This window comes from Ambystoma mexicanum, chromosome 5p (genome assembly GCF_040938575.1).
Source record: "Ambystoma mexicanum isolate Mex_15411 chromosome 5p, UKY_AmexF1_1, whole genome shotgun sequence".
NCBI lineage: Eukaryota > Metazoa > Chordata > Amphibia > Caudata > Ambystomatidae > Ambystoma > Ambystoma mexicanum.
Genome location: NC_090930.1, coordinates 177,021,998 through 177,045,320, shown reverse-complemented (window position 1 = coordinate 177,045,320; position 23,323 = coordinate 177,021,998). Strand labels below are relative to the sequence as shown.

Below are 23,323 nucleotides of genomic sequence, written 5' to 3'. Positions count from 1 at the left end.
TGGTGCTGTCTGTAAGGACTAACACAGTTGTGCCTTGTAGGTGTGCCTTGTAGGTGTTCCTGGAAGGCTTTTAGCGCCTTGAACACAGCTAGTAGCTCTAGTAGATTTATGTGTTTGGATGCTACGTTCGGAGTCCACACTCCGTGAGCAGTCTGATGGGATAGGTGAGCCCCCCATCCTGTTAGGGATGCGTCTGTGGTTAGAGTGGCTTCCGCCACGGGTGTGGCAAAGGGTTTCCCTTTTTCCAGGTTTTCCTTTGTCCACCATCGTAGCGAGAGAACCAAGGCCTGCGAGACCACCACTGGATCGTCCCATAATCCGCTGGCCTGACACCACTGGCTGTTGAGCCACTCTTGCATAGGGCGCAGGCGCGCGTGAGGTACCAAATAAATACACAACGCCATCATGCCTAGCAAGCGCATTGCTTTGCGTACCGTCACCTCTCGACCGGTCACATATTGAGGGATCTGAAACAGCATGTTTTGGACCCTCTCGTTGGAGGGGAAGACGAGGCCGTCCTTTGTTTGAATTGGAGCCCCTAGGAATTGTTTGATTTGGCTGGGGTCTAGGCTGGACTGCTTTTCGTTGATGGAGAAGCCCAACTGGAACAAAAGGTCTACCGTCTTTTGGGTATTGGAGAAGCATGTTTCGTAAGAATCGGCTCGACCTCTCCCACAACGTCGAGGAAAGTGTCCAGTCGCCTTCCGAAAAGCCTTCCGGTGTGCTGGGGGTCCCCTGGCCCTGATTAAGAACCCGCCTATGGCCCCCAGCCAAGCAGGATAGGCTAGAGAAACAATACGGAGTGCAGAGTATGCACCCAGGTGCCTACGGCTGCGAGGAGGAGATCCAACCCCACGTCTTAGTCCTCCGGACAGCGAGGGGAAGAAGTTGGATGCCATCTGGAGAAGGATCATCTACTCTGCAGCATCGACAGTCAAGGTGACCAACGCACTGGCGATCCTGGCTAGGTACGACGATAGAACTCTGGTACAAACTGGCCCTGATTCTGGACTTCCTGCCCAACGACAAACTGCTGGAGGTGATCTCCCTTTTGCAGGAAGGGGAGGTGGCATTGGACCGTGCCATCACGGTGGCCCTGGACATCGCTGACACAGGCTTCCGACAGATGGGGAAACGGTGTTGGTGTCTGCCTCTGTCGTCAAGGCTGGCTGAAGACCACCAATTTCCGGCAAGAGGTCCAGACTAGAGTACTGGATATGCCCTTCGGGGACGACCTCTTCGGGAAGACTGTCGTCAAGTCTTTATAGACCATCAAGACTGATACGTAGACAGCTTGTGCCCTGGGCACTCTTTAGCAGCCCTACCCATACCTCAACGACTGGCTCATCTGGGCTAAGTCAACAGAAGTAGCCATGGAACACACGGAGAGGACTGTCCGGGTGCTGACAGATCTGGGGTTCTCCGTCAACCATCCGAAGCCCTGCTTGACACCATCGTAGAATGCACTGTTCTTGGGAGCCAGGCTCAATACGGTCGCATGCCTGGCGTCACCCTCGGGAGAGAGGGTAGTGGCCATACTGGGGAAGGTGCAACAGCTGTTGTCACTGAAGGCCGCCATAGTAAGGCCCATCAAGTCGCTGCTCGGCATGATGTTGTGCAGCTACCTTATCCGACTCTGCAGGTTACGGATGTGACCTTCAGGCGTTCTTGGATGCTTGCTGGGTGCAAGCGTCCGGAAGCTTCACAGACAAGATCTCTCGCCGAGAGTTCCATCGGACGATAAGGTGATGGGGCGTCCACTCCAATGTCGCCCGGGGCATAGAGTTTAAAAAAAAAAAAAACACATACCAGAAGACTCTCACCACGGACGCTTCCCTGGATGGCTGGAGTGCCCACACCGGACATTTGCATGGCAGAGGCCTGTGGCTGCCAGAGGAGAAGGATCTCCACATCAATATCCTGGAGGATATCCTGCGGGCCGTGTTCAAATTATTCTGGCCATCCCTGAAGGGCAAGGTGGTGAGGATCTTCATGGACCACACAACCACGATGTTCTACATCAGGAAGCAGGGGGACACCCGATCCCAGTGCGCTTCAGAGAGGCGCAGGATTTGTGGCGCTGGCCCGTTGCCCAAGGGATGTTTCTCATCCCTTTTTCACCTAGTGGGAGTCGAGAACCCCATTGTGGCTCCTGCCACAAGGTGAACTTCGGCAAGATCAGGTGGACTGCATCTTCCTCAAGTGGGGCAGACCCCATATCGATCTGTTTGTGGTGGTTTGCGGCGAACTCCAAATGCCAGAAATTCACCAGCAGGTTCTACCAGCTGAGGAGCATGGGGTAGGCATTCTCCTTCCCGTGGGAAGGCCTGTTCCTATATGCTTTACCTTCATTGCCTCTCCTGCTGCGAGTCATCATTCAACTCCTAGTGCCGATACATGATGATTGTCTGCCTGGCGTGGCCGAGGCAGATTTGGTACCCAGACCTTCTCGTCTGTCACCGTCGCATCCTGTCAAGCTGCTGGTGGTCGCGGATCTGCTCACCAGAGAAGGAGGCGCAATCCTTTACCATGACCCAGGATCTCTGAACCTGCAGCCCTGGAGTTCAGAGGATACAAGTTGCTGGTGAACTGCACCAAGGTCCTTGCCAGGGTCCGAGTGTCATCGACTCAGTGCTGCAGCACAAGTGGAAGCGTTTTGCTACATGGTGCCAGTCGCAGAAGATCAACCGTCTGAGGGTCACAGCCCCACAGATTATTTCATACTTGTTGTTGGCCGTGGCGGGGCTGGCGCACACCTCCATCAAGGTGCATCTGGCGGCTATCTCCTGCTACACCAGATCTCCAGGACAATCAACAGTCTCCTCTTTGGTCCCATCGTCTTGTCAAGGAGTTCCTCAAAGGACTGTTTCGATCTTCCCCTCTGGTGAAGGCTCCTGCCACAGTGTGGGAACTCAATGTGGTGCTGATGAGGCTCATGGAGGAGGGAGGGACTTTTGAGCCTATGCATCGGGCCTGTCAGATACCAGATTTGCCCTCGTAGTGTAGCCGATGAATTCCTCTTCCCAATGTACCCCTCTGGTTTTGACTAGAAAGAACCAGAGCGATCTATTGGAGAAAAGAATGGATGCCGATGGAAATCCTGGAGTCTCCGTGGAACAACGCGGGTTGAAATGCGGGATGTCAAGGAGACTTGGATAAGGGTATCATGCAGCAATTCGGAACCAAACCTGCATAGGTGAGATAACACCACAACCACAAGATTTGTAAAATGTGATACCCAAGATATACCATGCAATGCAAAAAGGAAGGTTTTGTAATAACAACTGCCAGTAACAATAAGACAAAGACCACCCCCCTCCTTCTACCCAGTCTCATCAGAAAAAGGTTAACCGCTTACCGGTGTTTGTGTCCTAGGAGAAGGATAGTATTCGCAGGCGGAATCCAAGCAATCCACAAGAAGCAGTCCAAGACTATCCCGACGGCACGAGGACGCCTAATAACACCCTGACCCGACGGCACGAGGACGCTAGTACACACAGGAAGTCTCTAGTCCGTGTACCACTACTACAGTTCAAAGTTCCAGAAATCCCAAGAACAAAATACTGAAGAGGAGGAGGTCTGACCTGAAGAAAACGAGGTATCCAATGGAGCAGGCAAGAGAGGTCCAATAGCAATCCGAGATCAAGAAACCAGACGAGGCAATTCCAGGCAAGGCGACAAGAAAAAGGCAATCCAATAAACAGTCCGCGTCGAGGAACCAAGGTGATCAATCACTGTGGAGGAAAGAACAGGGTAACAAGGACAGGAACGGGGAGAACAAGAACCAGATATGGGTAAACAGAATTCCAAACGCCACTAATCTGTGATCAGAAGCACCGAACCAGTAGGAGGAGGTGCTAATAAGGAAGCAATTCACGTGACAATCCGGCGCACTACTCGACGTGGTCCGAGGGAGGAGTAGAGTGGACGCCAGCGTTGCCATGCCAATTTCCAGGTACCAGGTTTCGCCTTCCTTAAAGGGAAACGAGCCCGTGGTTTAGCGAGGAACGAGTGCCCATACATAACAGGGCCCCTCTCAAATTCCCCTCATGGAAAACTGCTTTCCTCGTGGCCATCACCTCTGCCAAGAGGGCGGGTGAGATCCAGGCCCTCGCCTGCATTTTTCACAAATTGAGTGTGGTGCTGCATATGCACCCCTCCTTCACCCGGAAGGTTTAGTTAGAACTCCACCTCAACAAGCCTTTGTTGCCTGTGTTCTTTCCGAAACCTTTGTCGCTGGCTGAGAGGAGCTTGCACTCGCTGGACGTTGCTTGTGCTCTGAAGTTCTATGTGGCACGCACAAAGTTTTCGTAATACCTCTACTATTCGTGAACTTTGGTCCTGTGAACCATAGGAAGGCCTTGTCCAAGGCTTCCATCTCCAGGTGGCTCTCCGTCAGCATCACACACTGCCATTGGTTGGCGAACTGACTAGCCGTTTGAGAGCCCATTCCACCAGAGCGATTGCTGCAAGGACAGCGTTCCTGTCTAGTGTGCCCCTGCTGGACAACTGCATGGAGGTCCACGCACACCTTCACAAGATTCTGCAGGGAGTACAGGGTCGGCCAACTAGTGCTACACAACCTGTTTGCTTGCTGTTGATCCTCTTCAGGCGGTAAGAGTATTTGCATCTGTTAACCTTACCAACTCCTGTGATTGTGTAATGTTTTACTGCTATAGATTTATTCATGAGCATGTGAATCCATGCCAGACCCCATGCTGGAGAAGGAAGAAGTTACTTAACAGTAACTATTCTCCAGCATGGATTCACATGCAAACCCTCCCCTCCCTCCACTCTGCAGCTCTTCTTGGTCATACTACCACTTTTCGTGTTACCAAATCTGAAGATGGCTGCCAGAGGACGGTGCTTAAGGAGAGGGCAGTTGTTGGCTGAAGGCAGTATGACCCAGAGTGCAGTGGTTGGTTTAGAGGAGAAGGACAGTTTGCAAGTGAAACCGGTTTTTATTTTACTGACGATTCCCAGCCTGACTGGGAATAATCATGAGCATGTGAATCCATGGTGGAGAACAAGCGTTACAGGTAAGTAACTTGTTCCTTAACTCCTGGGACTTATTTTTTTTTCTCGTTTTTTTCTGACTAGGATTTTTGGGTTTCTTACAAACTCCATAGGCATCTGCTTTTTGCATTGTGACACAGTACCTTTTTGTGCAGTGCCACTTAATGTTTAACTACATTTTCTTTGAACTACTGTTCCCAAGAATAGTAAGATGATTCCTGTCTTAACTTTTCTTTTGTGGGTCCAGCACATACCACCCTATGTGGAGTGCTGTGGGGGTTACATAGTAAAGCCTTTATCCCACTTCTCATGTAACATTCTGTTATACTAATTAACTTGACTGGCTGGCAGTAGTTTCTTTTTTTACTACCTTGTGCCATGTATCTGCAGGCAGAATTCTCGGTACAACGTCCTTTCATCGCAGGATGTTTTTTCACCCAGGCTCCAGTTTGGAAAGGCAGGCAGTGTGGGAGGATCCCGAAACGTCCCTGTCCTTTGTCTCTTGGTGTGCCTGAGTGAAACCGGTTCTGGTTTGCTGGCTGTCCAGGAGGATAGAGACCCTGCTGGGTGATTGACAGTCTAGGGCTGTGAATGAATGGGAACTTGCTTAAAAGGAAAGGTTTTTTTGGGACTAGAGGCAGTCGACCATTGGAGGAAAACATCTGACAAAGACGTGCAGGGACGCCAGCAGCATCTGCCTGAACTGCAAAGTGTCTGGGGAAGCCCTGCAGCTCTGCTGACCCCATTTTCATTTCGACTGAGAAGACCCATACGGGACATCCTCCTCCCTTGGGCTGGTGGGACCAACTAGCCTTGCGACAGCTTCATTTTAGCGCAACCCCTGACTTACTGTGACTTTCCAAGGTTGCAGCATCCCAATGGCTGGGCACCCCTGGCCTTCATAGAGTGCATTGTCTTCTGAAGCGCGAATCCGGCCACTAGTTGGTGGGAATCCAGAGGACCCTAAAGAAACGGGAAATCTTCAGCCAGAGTCCCTTCACCAGAGTCCAGGACCAAGCCATCACGTAACCTCTAACTGGAGCTGTTTGTTCTTTGGCACTCAGGAAAAAGGTTCCTAAACCACAAAAGGCTGCTGAATCGAGGAGAATCCATTGCTGCCGACCCCCCCCCCCCCCCCAAGAGACTGCTACACTGCAACAGGAAGGCATCCCGCTGGAACAAATTCTTCAGTTCACAGGTACTGTGGGGCATGGGATACATCTACCTTTTGCCAATTGTGGTGCTTCCTAGCTGGAGGAATACAGTTTTAAACCCCTTTTGATTTGACCTCAATTCACCTGCACTGGCCTCCCAGTTTGTGCTTCAAGGCAGCTACTCTTGAGCTTCTGTGATTTCTACTGAACTACTATTTTAAAAACCTTTTCTAAGAAGAGAGCATCAGAACTTTACCCATTGACGTTGGCTGTCCTGGTTCCCTAAAGGCCGACTTCTGCACCTGTTGGCATTGGCAGTGCTTGTTCCCTTACAGGTTTTAATTGTTGAACACTATTATTGCTGGGATAAATGACTGCCTGCATCCCTCTGGGAGAATCTAACTGTTTTTCTAAGTACAAAGTATGTTCTGATCTGACTAACTGTCCCTCCATATAACTCAATATTTCAATGGTGATCATAAATAAGTATTACTGACCTCAGATGACGTCACTTAATGTGCTGGAATATGTATAATATATGAAAAGTTTACTTGCGTGCTTTATTGCTCTTGTTGAATTGAATCCTAACTGTGGGATTCATGTTACCATTAGTTGCTGCTGTTTAAAGACGGGCTATCCTTGTGAATGTAGAAATATTTATACTATAACTTTAAGTACTTGGATACCTGTATTTACTGATTACATTGTACAGCTCTACAGCTCACATTACCCCTAAGATAAGCGTGGCTGCTCAGTCACTCTACCAACTTGTGTATATTAAAAGGTGGGTGACTTAATACCAAGAGAGAAATCTTGTGAAGTCTCACACCAATTGGACTCTACAAATGCTTACATAACACCAGGCCAGTCACCGTATTTAAACTGCTAAGCCTCGTGTTGTGTATTCCAGTTTTAAAATCCCCAGGCACCAACGTTTCGACCCAGCCCAGAGTCCTTGTCGAACGCTGGGTCTTGGTTCACCTTGGCATTACGCAGGTTGCCACACGCAAACGTGCAGATCAACTAAGTTGCTCACATTCAGATACACTGAATGTTTCTCATCTCGGGTGCACACGCCCACCCAATGTGCAAATCCTTTGTGCATTTCTGCACATTGGGAAGCGCAAATCAAATTCACAACTGGGCTTTGCATTGTGCCAGAAACCTTTCCTGTAACTGCTCTTTGTAGGCGAAGTGTAATTTCTTAACCATCCATGCATTTTGTGTGTGTGTATATATATATATATATATATATTTCTGATGTTTGTTAATCTGCTTAGAATCACATGCTGTGCATAGATCCGACATCCAGTGGTCACTGCGGAGTATTGCATTTTGTTTTTCGTAGTCGAAAAGGGGACGGCGACAAGGCGTGTCTGTAACACTATCCCTATAGTGACGTGCGTTGTACCCACAATCCCTCACGCGTCGAGGTCCCTCAGATTGTTTTTTCCGCCCAGCTACTGGTCGCCTTTACGCGGAGCTCCTCGAGAGACATTGCGGATTCCATCTCCTCGACCTTTGGTCGTTTTTTCCTGTTTAAAAATTTAATATATCGATCCCTCCCTCAACGCAGTTGTGAAGCTATCTCTGCCGAGCAAGATCTTCGACCGAGGGGACGAGCGGAGGAGATCCTTCGGCGTTGCCGAACACGTGGCCTGGCCTCGCGTTCGGCGTTGCCGAACACGTGGCCTGGCCTCGCAGGCCTAATACAGTAGGGAGAGTGGGGTCGTGGGACTGCCTTTCCTTTTCCCCTTCCTTTCCCTTGGGGTAGTTATCACGGTTTATTGCCTCGGCTATGGAGAGGACACCCTTTAGTTTTGCCCACTTTGTAAGGGCAAGTTTACTTGGAAGGACAAGCATTCACGGTGTAACCGCTGCTTGCCCCTCGATCACAAAGAGGACGGTTGCTCGGCTTCTAAAGCCAAAGACTCTAAAAGACCGTAGGGTCAAGAGGTGGGTGGCCTATGCGATGTCGAAGGCCGGGTCTTCACCCGCCGCTGCTACCACCGACAGTGACGAGGAACGTGATAACAACGACCTCCGCTACGGAAGTCGTACACCCCTCTAAAGAGCGCTCGCGCTCTTCGTCTGTCCCCGGCCCCGACGGGCTCGGCTCACGCCCTGCTTATGGGGATGAACACCCCGGCGACACCGACGCACATGATACAACACATAAGCACACAACCCATAGCTCTTCGTCGAAGACGAAGAAAGCATCAGCGCCCAAGGAGACGCAGGTTACACCGGCGGCCTCCTCGGACCGTTCGGGTTCGAAGCCCCTCTCGCAGCAGCGACCAGCGACTGGGCTTTCGGCAAATAAGGGCGCCGCCCCCAAACCATCGGCCGGCGCGCACCAGCAGAGAGCGCACGCCGCCGTAGAACGATCGACACCCGTAACGTCGAAAACACAGCCCTCCGCTGACAAACGAGTCACAGAGAGCTTGGCGAGGATCGTTGTAGCCGACGCCCAGAAGCGTACTTTTTGGTCTCTTCAGGCATCAGCTGGAAGAGCTTGGCCACTGCGACCATGGCATGAAAGGACAGTGGCAATGTCGTCTGTCGTGTCCATCCTAGTGTCCTGGTACCCAAGGGGGTTTGGGGGGGGGGCGGTTGGGCGGGGTTGGATGATGCGGTACTGGGTAGCACCGGCTTTCTTTTTCGCAAGAGGTTGACCTGAACGGAAATGGACTCTCAGTACTTGGCCTTGTCTTGGGTCCCCACGGATGGGATGCCCTCGAAGGACTTAGAAGCCCGCTCCTCAGACCGACCGGTCCTGGGTGAGGCATGGGGTAGAGGCATTGGCGCTCAGCCACACCGCCAGTCTATTGTGGCTATCTTTCAATGTTCTCTTGCTGAACCAGAGTCAGATTTCGTAATCTTCTCGGTGGTCCGGGTAGAGCCAGTAGAAGCATAGAAGGCACTTTTCCTCTAGAAACATGTTCCCACAGTGAGCAGCTGGAACAGATCTTGAAAAGGAAGCATCCGTCTTCTCTTCCGACATGTTCCAGAGTGGGCCCGATGACCTTTTGACAAAAACTTGGTGATCCTTGCCCTTGAGGAGCACCGAAATTTACTGAACAGATCCCCGCTTGTCGGCTGATGAAAGAACACAGGGGCTCTGTGTGACAAAAAGGACTCTCGAAAAAGCACAAAAAAAATAATAGAGGCCTCCCAACACTTGAACGTGCAGTAAAAATCTGAAGATGGCTGCCAGAGAAGGGGCTTAGGGAGAGGGCAGTCATTGGCTGGGGACAGTATGGCCCACAATGCAGTGATTGGATTAGAGGAGAAAGACTGTGTGAAAGAAAAACAGTTTCTTTTACTGAGTGTTCCCAGCCGGACGATGGGAAATATTCACGAGCATGTGAATCCAGGCCAGACCTCATGCTGGTGAATGAAAATGTTCAGAGTCCAGCAAAAGAGCAGGGGGTGTCTACAGTTAAAGGGAATTGGCACAGAAATGAAGATTTCCCCCTAACAACGTTAAATTGTGCATGTGTGTGTGTCAAGAAGCTGGAGGCAATCCAAGATAAAGGTCGAGACACTGCACCCTTACCGTGCCAATTTCTGTGATTCGAGCCCGAAGCAACTAGCATCACTAATTTGAGTTCAAAGGAATGTGAGATGCAGCTTTCTTTCACCGTCCAACAGCAATGCTCTACTAATCCTGTAACCAGAAGAACACAACTGCAGCACTCCCTTCCTTTGATCCAGCAAGCCAAGTCAGATTACTCGCCTCTGCCCAGCGCTTTGTGCTTTCCTGAAGCTACTGGCTGCAAGTGCATCCCCAGAAGCACAGTTAGTTACTGCCGGATAATAATCCCACAGGCCCTTGCCCAACCTGTGCCAACCATGGCTAGAGTCAATACTGAAAGATCTGAAACAATGATGCTGTGATGCAGAGCCTCCAGGCAATGGGAGTTGCAAACCCTGCATCGTCCAGCCCTGGAACATGTGCAGAGTCGGGCTTTGGAACAGCACTCTGATCTCCCTAGTCTTCAGGTTATTCTTGTAGGGTTCGGGTCTTTTGAGAGGCTGCATCCCTGGAGTTGAAAAGGTGACTTTTGCACTCATAAATCCTGGACCCCACACCAATTGTTAAGTCTGTACTGCTACAACACATTTTTGGAGTTTACCTTGCCTGCTCTACAACTTTGTTTCCAGGGATTGTTCTTGCTAATAGATTCCATTACTCGCAACAAAAAGGTTTTCAGAATTATGGACGCCCCCAGTCTGCATCTCGAGTGGGAAGCACAAGTAGTCATTGTCACATGGAGTGGTGTACCCCAGACGAGGCAAAGACGTGGTATGGCTAGATAGGTAAATTATTAACATTAAACAATAGTGCCAGCCATGCCAGAAGCAAAGTGGTTTGAATTTTAAAAATAACAGAGGGTTCCTCCTCCCCTTTAAACCAAATACTTACAATTTCACCAACGCCGTAACATGTGTTATCAACCATTATAACATTCAGCAGTAACAAACCTTAGGACGACACCAGATTACGGTAGCTATTAAAAATAGAGACACCTAGCTACGACAGAATTCCAGATGTGTATGCCATTTTTGTGCTATGCCAGTAAAACAACTGTACTCTTGTAAGAACATGTTTGACGTTCTCAAGGGGGCACTTGCACTGTGGGCTTGTGATATCCAAAACAGAACTGTATTTATTTCAAACTAGAATGCGCACCAGATGGATAAAAGATGTGAATGTTTAGTGGCAGGAGTTGTACAAAGGTTGAACCTCTTCCTGAAAGGCCAGAATTCCAGACTTAAGAGGATCTATCGTCAGTGCACATCTCAATGGAGGCACATTGCCCCATAAGGATCGTTAATTGGTTCTAGATTTCTTGAAACAGCTTGTTCAAGAGACTGTTCAATCCTATTCAATTGCTACCTGAGATCATAAGATAAACACCACAAGAAGCAATATACACTGCCTCGCCAATTAGAAAAGTAATTTTTACATACTTCGTAACTTTCATTGCTAGCCAGTATTGGGAGCAGGTCATGTTTGTGTACAACGTGCAAGCATTATGCAGTACCACAGCTACCTGATGCCTTGGTGTAGGCGCTTTATAAATGTAAAATAAAATGCATACACCTGTAGGAGAAATGGTTGAATGACCAGTGTAACACAGGTAAGTACTCGATGCATTAGAACTAAAAGACATTAGAATATGCATAGAACAGCTTCCCTAGCTCTTATAGTCAAATCCCAAGATTGTTTGGGGCCAATTGCCAAAAAGGTACCACTCCCAAAGTAGATCCTTTCAGGTACACTTATTAAGGAGATCGTCAGTGGTTATGATTAATGAGAGTGGGGAAAGTTACCTAGTTAGTAAACAGCTACAGAAGTAACTATGCTTAGCTTATGCAACATCTTGTCATCTATCCTAAATGTATTCATGTCATATCTGTAATGTATACATTTTATCCTGTCAAATTGTTATATGTACTGTCTTCAGTTCAGCGCCCAGATGCTTCCAGGTACGGCACGCTATGTCGAGGAAGGTCCAGGGGTCGCAGGTGCAGAGGTCACGTTGTTGGGATTTAGTCACTTGGTCGTGGTGCTTGGGAAAAGATTCCAGACAGCTTCCAGTAGAACACCCTAAAGAGCAAAGATTAAGACTTCTGCGGGGAAAGGCACCTTGGACACCTCCAGGGATTTAAGGAGTGTTTAAACAAATGTCAACAGGATCAAGCGGCAACAAGCAATCTTCAGAAAACACATGCCCAGCAGAGCTTCCATTCATGCAAGAAGGCTGCAAATGCAGGAACAGGTGTTGGCTGCAAACTGAAGATGCTCCAGAATCCAAGAATGCAGCCGAAAAGGTGATGGCTGCAGCAAGGTAGCCCGGGAGAAAGCTCAGTCTACTGGTTGGTCCAGCCACACTCAGAAGGCCTCGAATCCTCGAGCAGGAGTGGAGGCTAATCTTTCCTCTGCCTAATCTTAAGCAGACTGTCGTGTTTGAACCCTGAGGCAGTGGGAACAGTGCTTCACAGGAAGCAGCATTGGAGTCGATGCTGGTCAGCTTCAGAAGCAGACTTGGGGTCGTCAGGAGGCTGAACTTCTTTGTAGAGGTCTTGGATTCAACAATCTGTCAAATGGCTGCCGACACCCTATTTTTATGCAAAATGTGGGCTGGGAACATGCCCAAGACCACCAATGGTAAGAATCTGCACCATTTAAACTTGTGGTGGATGCACAGATCTGCAGAGCAGCAGACATTCAGGCACCAGGAATGTGGATTGTGATTAGACAGTCCCAGCCCCCTCCTCTGGCTACAGACATCCATAGTTTTCCCCAGGAATGGGTATTCCATAAGGCATTTTCTGACCCGACAAGGCAGGAAAAAGACTAAAGAACAAGCGAAAAAAAACTCATGACATGGCCATATTAGGGTGCTGGACACTTAGTAGCCATTAGAGGTAAAAGTGCAAGTATAATGCTTAAAAAAAAAAATAGAAAAATGTAAAAATATCACTGCTGCCAATTTAGCCACATTCTGAAGGTAACCAAAACACAATTCTATAAAAATGTAAAAGGTATTCTAACTGCACTTCATTGCACGGCGGCGTGTGCAATTGGCAAAATACAAGAATTCCCAAAGAGCAACAGACTTGGGGACTATTCAGTTTACCCACAAGAGTGAGCAAACTGGCAAGGAAAGTAAAGCAGAAAGTGTTACTTGCTTCTAAAAAAAAATATCCGGAGGGCTCAAAAAGCAAAATCAAAGGGTGTCCATCAACGTCTATTGGATGAAATCTTAACAGTTGGTTATAGACAAACAGCTTGCTACCCACGATGTGAAGCCACTACTGGAACTCATTGCAGACTCTCAAGAAGGTACAACTCTGAATGGATAATGGTTTCCAGCTCACATGAAATACTTGTGCTTGATGTACTCTCCTGCCAGGAGAGTACACCAGGTATCCTAACAAGATAAAGAACCAAGTTGTTGTGCACTAGTTGTATTGTGGATAAAGAGAAACTCAAGAAACTGATATTTTGCATACAACAGAGTAAGAGGAATCCAGGGGAAGGGCACCACCCTCTCGAAAAAGGAACTCCATCCTTCTGGAACTTGTGTTGGAGCTGCACATTTTTCCTTTAACATTTATAAACCACTCAAGGCCAAAGACAATACCCTTTCCATCTTAGAGTTAATTTTGTTAGAATGTGTGGGCCAGAAAAGTGTTTTGGACATAGGACGGTACTGCTTTAGACTGACATTGACAGACCCTTAAAGTTTTGGTTTTAGGTAGGGAAGCTCATCTTAGAGCAGAGACAGTGAGAAATGTCATCACCCCCTTTTTATTTGAATAAGGTCTTCAACCAAAACCATGACTCCCTTGTGTCAGAGTCTCATTCCTGGCTCCTCACAGTACGTTACTGCAGTTTCCACTACATAAACCCTGACAACCAATGCCTTCATGGACTGCAAAGCAAACAAACTGAAAGCATCCAAGCATTACACCAAGGCCTCCAGATAAGTGCTGTAACAGGCCGTTTTACACATTAAAATCTTGTAAATATGATACCTTTTATCTTTCTATGCAAGTCATTCTTTTACACACTATTTGGGAGCAGCAGGAAGGGGACTTGACAGAAACCAGAACATCTTGATTTGAATGTGCCTGGATGAAATTGCCGGCTGTACAGAAGCAGTATGAAAACAAGAGATTTGCCCTCCGAACTGTGTGCAAATAAGCTTTCAGAAAGAAACACAGTGGGATAACAAATGGCTCCTTATGTTCAACTTCAGGTGTGGTTTTGTCTGTAGACGCTCATGGAAATATCCATGCATATTTATTTTCCTAGCATATTAGGGTCTGATCAGTAATAAGTTGGGAAACATGGAAATCTCTTTTGTTAAACAAATTCATTTTTATTTAGTGCAATGCATCCTTGCATTGCACAAAAATATTTTTTATAATTTCCTCCGTTTTGTGATCATCAAGATGCATCCATGTGGTGCATTCATACATATTGATGTGCAGGAGACGGTTTTTCACAAATCTGATGCATTGTTTGAAGCCCGTCATCCTTGCTACACAACTTTGTTTTGTTTCTAATGTGTTCTATTTTCAAGTCATATTTTGGTTGCCCATTGTATACATTTTGCGTTTGCAGAGGTAAATTACTTTTTTTAAATGGTGTAAATTAAATTGTAAAAGTGTAAAATACTGCTGCCTCAAAACCTTGAGGCAGTGGCGAGTATGGAATGTTTATTTTAAACATCCACCAACATTAACTTGTAGCCAATGTGGTAAACCGTACTATAAATGGTCAGTGGCAGCAAGATCCCGGTACAAGTATGAGCAATTGCCATTACACTAATCACAGGGTTCCCAACCGCTTTCAGATCTTCAAGACCACAATCAAATCATGCAAACCTTGACTCTCCAGCATGTGAAACCGCTGTGGCAAAACAAAAGATTATGGTTACGTTTGTAACAGCAATCGAAACCAAGAAGGACATGTCCCTGTCGAAGTAATTGTTAGCTGAGTTTTCCTAAAGTCCTACTAGCAGTAGTCTGTACTACCTCAGGACCTTGGTAGTGTGGCAGAGCAGTCAGGCTCATCTTAAGAGGAAGATGCGAGATGTAGGCAAGTACTCTGAATCACAACAAAGAAGCACTTACATGTATAATTATAAGATTATATTTACACCAGAATCACCTTAAATACTTCAGACGTTTACTGTAGAACACTTATGAATACTAGATAATACAAAGGGAATTTTCACTTGTGTTTGTTCGCGGTTACATTTATAGCAACGTTAGAAAGGTAAAAGACAGGGTTATCGTATTATCGGTAACTGCGCACTCATGCAGATTTTAACAGGCCATAAGGTAATGCATTTACTTGCAAACACATAGAAAAGTCACTTAAATGGAGGAAAATAAGTGGCTAGTGCAACATGAGCTTAGTTCGAGGTTCTTCACCTAGCACGTCTTTAAAGTCCAAAAACGCAACCCTAGCTAAAGGCAGTTCGGAGAAACAGCGAATAATGAAAGAGTTCCTAGGATTTCTTCCAGTGTCTAAAGTTACTGAAGCAGCAAGTTAGCAACAAACAAAGGAGACCAAAACGGACTCAAGGGGACACAAGCAACAGCTTGGGTCAGAGGTAAGCAGGGGTTGCGCTGGACAACCCTACGTACATGACAATGCTCTGGAGCGACTTCTTGGAATCAGGTGAGGAATACCTTCCTCCACCCCCCCTCATCCCCCCCAACAGTACCTTTGGACCCGACCTCTGGATTCCTTCGTCTGGTGACAAAAGGCAGGACAATGGATGGTGCCTCTCAGCAGCAGTCTCGAGAGAGGACCTGTTGCAACACTTAGTTCACTCTGTTGGTTCTGCTGAAGGCGCCAAAACCGCAAAGGACACAGATCGCCCGGTCAATCTTCTTCGCTTCCTGCAGCCCTACAATTCGGTGAGAGGGTCTGGGGAGTTGGATCAGATCTCTGAAGTGTCCTTACGGGCTCAGCACAGATGCACTCAAAATGGGCAGCAGGTCTCCTGGTATTGGGATTCCAGAGCGCTGGAAGCTCCTAGGACCTTGGGAGCTGGCTCGAATCAAAGTTAGTCTTGGGACTGGTTGTTCCACCAGCCAAAAGGGAAGGAGGAGTCCTCTTCAGAGCTTCCTACCTGCCCACTTGGAGCCTAGGCAGGGATACCGACTGGTTCCTGCCAAAGGCACAGACAGACCTCCCCCTCCCAGAATGGTAGCAGGCCTAATAAAGAACAACCACGCTAGCGATGGCGAAAAAAGAAGGGCCCCAAGTTGGTACTTGGGTGCACCTATTGTGCACTACCGAAGCTATGGACATCGCCTGCAGTATAAAAAACACACAATATTTGTTAGAGCACATCCACCGACACTGACCGTAACTAGGTGATTGTCTTATGGGACTAGAAAGGCACAGAAGCAAAGAGAAGGGGAGATAATAAGTATCCTTTGGCACTCCACTGTCAGTGGTGTGTGACAATCTCTCCGCCTACAGAGTTTCAGGAGAGACACCACGTATCTCTATCCTTAAGAGCTGTAGTCTACTTAAGGATATAGAAAAAGAATCTTAAGGGGGGGCACTAGGGGTCCCCAGCAACACTGCCCAGAAGGAGCTGTGTGCTGCAGTAGTAAAACACAGATGCCTTTAAGAGCTATGGAGCAGACAGGCTCCATAGTACAGGTAGATTTAAAAAAGAATAGAGTTCCAAAAGACAGAGCCCATAAGAAGGGATGAGTGGAAAAAGGCTCCACACAACCAGGTTTAAAAGAAAAAGGCCCAGAAGTCCAGAAAAAAAGTGCTGGGGGTCTCACTGGGAGAGGGGGGTGAAGCACAATAATGATAAATCTCCTTAACAGTAATCCAGAAGGTATTTAACTTTACGTAGCAGTTCATGGAGACTTCCTTCAACTTCTAAGCACCGATTAGTAATGTCTCAGATGATAATTTACAGACCTCTGAAGGGTGCAAGCTAACTGTCCAGACAGCATTTTGAACGTGAGATTCTTTACATGCATGGCAGTGTTATGCTAGTGGGGCGGGGTTCGAGGGGGAGGGGTTTAGTGGTAATCATACCAACTGTGTGATATTAGATCTCATCCAAAATGTCTTGAGGAATGTAACTGGTTTGTCACCTAGTACACCAGGTGAGGGCATTGCTTTTTGAAGTGGCAGTAAGTAGTGTAGTATAAGTTTTAATAGGAAGTAGTCTTTTATTTTAAATTTACTCATAGCTCTGAATGTAATAGGTGACATACAGGCTTCACTACCACATGTGAAATACCTAGGGTACAAAAAGAGCACAGCCCTGCTGAAGAACCTGGGCCTAGATTGTATGCAAGGATGGTGCAAACAGAAAGACCTGAAAAATAGAGCCAAAATTGGGTCTCGGGTGTAGTAGTAATTTGAGCTACATTTTGTTCCTGGTAGAATGCGACAAAATGAGGTCGCCGGAACACAGGAGGATCATTTTAATGGCAAGAATGAACGTCTTACTTCTGAAGGGCCATATAAGTTGGCTCGGTAATACTGGGCTATGCAACCCACCGATTGGGAGTCAAAGAAGACCTATTGCATTTCATGCTGCTTTGTACCCGGTTGATGATATTCAGAGACAGTGGCTTTGAAGTTATTTTATCCATTACAATGTTAGGACTACAACAGAGGTGACCTCTCAATGAATTCTAAGGATTTCGATTTTATAGTAGACATATGAAATTGCGTTAAAGCAGTCTTTAGAAGAGGAGGGCATCAAAAGATATAAAAGACAAGTTTTAGCCATCTGAATAGATTTTTTTTTGTATGGAAATGTCCATTTGAACTGGGATGCATTTGTATTATTTTCTCATTTTGTTTAATGGCGAAAGCTAAATGCAGTAAAACTGACAGAGCTTACCTCGCATGGAAGCAAGAGTGTTCATACTCATTTGTTCCATTGGTGAGAGTGTGTGTTACTGCACAGTGGCTGATCTGTTAATTGTGATCAAAACCTGCTTTTCCGTCACAATGTGGACCACCACCACGTGAGAATGATTTCCATAGTTAATTTTGTTTGTGTTGTCTGATGTCATACTTTCCTCTTGCAAAGGAGAAACACATTTCGACTCCCTTGAAATTACATGTACTCTCAAAGTTCAAAAATGGAGAGTAAAATACTCCCATCTCAAAATGTTAACTAGAGCACTGATCGGCAGACAGGATCGGATGGACCCAAGTTACAGGTCGAGAGCAGCAAGTGCCTTAACGATGGGCCTCGGTGCTGCTACCAACTGATCCGGCGGGCCGGATGATATTGCCATTAGCAACCAGGGTTTTTAACCCTGTGTGCTAACAGCATGAACAGGACACCTTGCAGCGTCCTGTTCATTCATACAAAATACTGACTAAAGAAGGCCACCGTAGAGAATGAAGACATGGCTCCATGCAGAGCCCCGCCTCCATTTCCATGGCGGCCGAGGACAGAGGCTGGAGAAGTAGCAGCGTGTATGCCCCCACCAAAAGAATAAGGCAAGTGAGGTAACAGTTGGGGAGCGGCGCACCCATCAGGATGCTCAGAACGCAGGCTTGGATTGTGGGATTTTGCCAGCAATCCAAGCAACCCGATTGGCTTTCTCCCCGCCGTGGGCTAATCCAGGTCAAACAGTGAACAACATGGGTATGGACAGAGCAGCCGGTTACATGTCTTTCCATCAAATTTTTTAAACGAAAAAATGTGCATCAAATGCTTACAAAAAAAGGGAGTAGCTCCAGTGTTTCATCATGCCATAGAGACTTCCCACTTCCCAACACATCCATTTGAAAAGTGGTTTCCCTGATGGAACTCCCTTGCTCATACGCCTACATCTATGCACCTCTTGCTTTATTCCCCTTATGCATGGCTCTGCACTAAATTCCAAGTTTACACACATTCTACTATGTCCATACATTTTAAATATAGAAAAATGCAGAAATTACCTTCCAGGAGTTCCAGGCTGGCTCCTCCACCAGTGCTGACATGGCTGACTTTGTCTTCTGTATCCCACTTAGCACAGCAAGTAGCAGTGTCTCCGCCGCCTATTTTCAAAATAAGAAAATAATGTAGCAATATATGGTTCGGTTGCAATAATATAGCAATCTAGACTTTCTCTGCTGGTAAGCCACAAATATGTAAGTTTGCAGTAAGCAAATTGTTCTCCACATTTAATCAATAAGTACGGGTTGTTTTAGAGGCAAATAAACCATTGAAGGCAGCAGCACAAAAAACCTACAAAAAAGGCCATTCCAAAATACAAAGATATCACAACTCACAAGTTAGTTCAGTTCACAGTGCAGTCTTTATGGCATGTAATCAAACAAGCATACAGTGCAAGTGCTAAATGCCCCTTCGTCAAGTGCCTCTGTATGAACCAACGCATCTGCAGGTGAAAACGTCCTTCAGCAGCACTGAAAGCAGCTATTTCTGGTAAATTGGGTGAATTTAACTACTACCTTATCGAACATACCCTGCCCCACCCTGAAACAGTGAAGCGAAGGTAGTACCTTTATTTCACCCCCCCAACCCAATACCCCACATCTTTAGTTTAAGCATCTACAAATGATCACTCCAGCACCAAAGAACAGTTGGCATTGCAGGTTAGCACACAATCCTCAATTTGTCAGCTGATTAACGGGAAAGAATGTCATTGCAGCTGGACCGTTTTTCTCACATTCAGAGTTTTTCCTTCTGAACAGAATGACCCGAGCATTACAACACCTTACACATGCAGCGCGAAAACTCACAAAGCCAGATAAGATCCATAGGACCTAGAACTCACCAATAATTGTTGTACATCCCTTAGCAGTGACTTCAACCACCTTGTCCATGAGGGATTTTGTTCCTGTGGCAAATTTATCCCACTCGAACACACCGACAGGACCATTCCAAACAATCTGCTTTGCTCGGCCAACTGCTTCGAGAAACTTCTGAACACTCTCAGGACCACAATCCAAGCCCTAAGTCAATAATGAAAATGTTTCACATTAATTACAGCAGAGCTTAATTGTGCATTCAAACACTGAATTTCAAAAACTAAGTTTAGACACCAAGTGGCCAATGGTTTGTACATTTGGGTTTTAACAAATAAAGGATATTAGTGTATGACATTTCAAAACACAAGAACAGGTGTCCTGCACAGTAATATCCTATATTCTCCTGCACCATGCTTCGACACCTTTTCTTCCTTCTTCATTCACGTAGGCAAGAGTTACTTCATTATGTGCGCATACACCTAGCTTCAGGATTATAAACCTTTGCAGATTAATAACTACAAATGAAGTGTCCAAGTGGATACCACATCCTTGCTTGACAAAATAAGGAAGGCTGTGAATCTGAAGCGGTTCCTATTCTAGACTCCAAACAAAAGTGATCCCCATTCTTGGAAGATTTAAAACCACAATGATCAGGCCCTAGGTTTGGCACACGAACAGCTGCCTAACCCCACAACTTGGTGTGCTTTGTGATGAAACTAGGGAATTTGTCCCTTCTCCCCAAGTGGGAGCCTCCCCCTTTGAGGTTAGGGAGGTGAGCACGCTTCACAAGACCATCCCTAGGGGGTCTCGGCAAGTGGGACCTCACTGGGAGCGATTCCCCTTAAGGGACAAGGACTCCCGTCCCTGTAAGAATTCCCAAACTCATTCCCCACTGTGGCATACATGGGACTATCTGATGTGAAGAACAGTATCAAATTCAGAGGCTTGGCTTAAAACCAAACTAAACACCCTCTTGGGACAGTAAAATTACTGAAACAGTAATGTGAGAAGAGAATCGTCATAAGAGCTGGAAAAGTGAGCACTACGAGTGAGACAGAAATACCTTGGGAAGAACCACATACACTGACAACTGAAGAGGAGGGGTGCGAGAGGGGGAGGGGTCGGGTCGAGGGGGAGAAAATCAAACCAGAGAGCAAATGCAACCCAATCCAGGACATGGTGGTGTGGGGGGAGCCATAACTACCAAGAAGGCATGTCTAGTCTATGAAAGTATGTGTTACATGAGCAACAAAGAGGATAAGAGTTGAAATGGATTTCCGGAAGAAAACCCCAAATTAAGAGGGATAGCCCAAATACCTTGTGTAAGTTACGAGAACGTGTACAGCAGGCAACAAAAGACTAGTTAAAATGAGCCTACTAATTAGAAGTCTAAACAAAGGAGAAATTGAAAATAAAAAGTCAACCAAATAAGGTCAGGTGAATGTCTCCCTTCTCCTGGTTAAGATAGCGGTAGGGTCAGTTTGAATTAGTTTTTGGAGAGCAGACTCATTTGACAACGGTCGAGCACCGCAGCCATTTATATAGGCTGGGAACACCCACAAAGCAATAGGGAAAGTTAGGCTTACGAGGGGAAAATGTCTGCTGACTGGTATATTTTCCAATGTTTCAAAGTGGCCCTGCTGAACAGATAAAAGCTATAGGTCACACTGAGCCTTCAGTCTTATCTATTGGCGACACTGGTTAGTCAAGCAAATTTCGCCCAGTAACATACCAGCCTCTCATGATTCAGATTTAGGATTGCACTTTTCAGGCTACCCTGAGCCACCTCTTCTCCCCCTCTCATCGACTGTCACCCAGGAGTGGTGTGCTGCCAATGATCTCTGCCTTAATGTCAGTAAAGCCAGGATTCTCCTCATCGGCACACCTGCTCCCTCCTTTCCTGTCACTCTCTGGCCGGCCTCTCTTGGTCCCCTGCCTGTCCCCACCTGTGAGGCTAAAAACCTTGGGGCCATCGACTACACTCTCCTTCACTCCTCACATCTGACATCTAAGAAGTCACACTACCAGCTGCACCTCCTCAGAGGTATTCCTCCTTTCCTCTCCTTCCCCCAGACGCTCACTGTCTCCAGAGCTCTGGTTCTCTCTAGGCTGGACTACTGCAACAGCCTCTTTCTAAATCTGCCTGCTTCCACCCTTTGCAACTCATCCAGAACAGGACTGCAAGAATTGTCCTTGGCCTCAAGCCCAGGGATCGTATCTCTCCAGGACTAAAATCTTTGCACTGGGTCCCAGCAGCTGCAAGGATTAAGTTCAAAACCAGCTCATTGTCCACAAGACCTTCTCAGGCCTGGGGCCTCAATACCTTCAACTCTCTTCCCAAATATCTTCCTTCTTGAGCTCTTCGCTCAGCCGCCTCCAACTCCCTCAGGGTCAGTCGCTTCTCCAAGCAATGAGTCGGTGGTAGATCTTTCTTCGGCTGGGGCCCCCTCTGCAACACCCTTCCTGCCTCTGAAACTTGGAGCACCATCTCTGGTTCCGAAGCACCTCAAAACCTCTTTGCCTCCGTTCGTCACCCCCCCCGCCCTGCTGAGCTCCTGGCTGAAACTGTAACTGTACTGGTTACCTGGCCACCCTCTGATCTCGGACCCAGGTCCCTCCCCCATCAATCACACACACACACACCTGCACTGCCTTCATTGCAACCCCCGCACTTGGTTACTGTATCCCCACAGTCCCACTACCAGCCCTGGACACCTGCACTAACCGTTGCACCTACCGGCTGCACTTTCACTTATTGCTCATTTATTCTATTATCCCACACACACACACAATCTGAATGACACCTGGCCTAGTAGTATCATTCTTCCCTCTGTTCACACCCCTCCCCCTTTGCCTCGTCGCGCCTTGAAACACTTGTGTATAGGCACGTTATAAATGCCATATCAGATGCCATTTGGAGAGGCTCACAGCTTGAGCAGCGGCGGGAGCAGATGGGATGCAATGCACAGGAACAACTCACTACCAGGCCATGCGCAATGCCGTGCAGGGGGCCTCCAGGAGTTTGGATACTGCCTTGGACCGCTTGTCAGCAGTACCACTGGCACAGCCAGCATCACACTGATAAGCCAAAGGGCGCAGGAGTTGGTAGGCAACGTGTTTTGACATCATTGGGAACCATGTTAATTTTGCAACTTAGTTTGGGTCAAACCCCAAGCAAAAGAAATGGGGTTTCATAGAAGTCATGACCTTGACAGGAAGGAAAGCCTTCAGCTTCATTTTCCTTTTCGGTCATTTTTTTATGTGAAGTAGACTAGTCATGCAGACTATTGGTACTGGGGAACTTAGTTTCCCTTTTTAATACGCAGCACCTTAGTGTTGTGCAATGGGATATTTTTGCATCTCCTAGCTTTTTACACATTAGATTTTTGGTTACTTTTATGAGAACAAGCTGGCGCAATTAGATTTTTTTTTACAGTTATTGCATTATTTATACATGGTATTCACGAGTGTTTACCACGTATGGCTACTAAACGTGGCTATTGCGCTAAAAAGGCTGTGCCACCAGATGGGCTTGTTCTTTGGCCATATTGTAGTTTACCGTTCCTACCGTTCCTCCTGCCTTCTCAGTTCAGGAAAGTCCTCAAGGCAGAAAGTCTGCTACTGGGGCTGATGTGAAACCAGTAGTTGTACCAGATTGGACAACTACTGGCTGTTTGAATGGTGCACATCCTTACCATTGTGGGCTTGGACTTGTTTCCAGCTCGGATTTTGGATAAGAGGAAGACTCCTGCAGCCATTCTTCAGATCTACATTGGATCCAAGAAACCTTCACAGAAGGAGCAGCCCGTTCATGACCAGAGGACAACTTCTGCAGTGGACCAACAACCTCTCCAGTGACCAG

At 47.1% G+C, this 23,323-nt stretch overlaps 1 protein-coding gene across 1 annotated transcript in view; it reads right to left on the bottom strand.

Annotated features, from left to right (window-relative positions):
* The window catches only part of PGK1 (phosphoglycerate kinase 1), a 151,004-nt gene that overhangs the window by 3,049 nt on the left and 124,632 nt on the right, over positions 1 to 23,323 (bottom strand). The window contains exons 9-10 of the mRNA XM_069612589.1: positions 19,488 to 19,665; positions 18,649 to 18,747 (exon numbers count right to left, since the gene is read on the bottom strand). Of these exons, the coding sequence (XP_069468690.1) occupies positions 18,649 to 18,747; positions 19,488 to 19,665 (277 nt within the window). The remainder of the gene's footprint in view (positions 1 to 18,648; positions 18,748 to 19,487; positions 19,666 to 23,323) is intronic.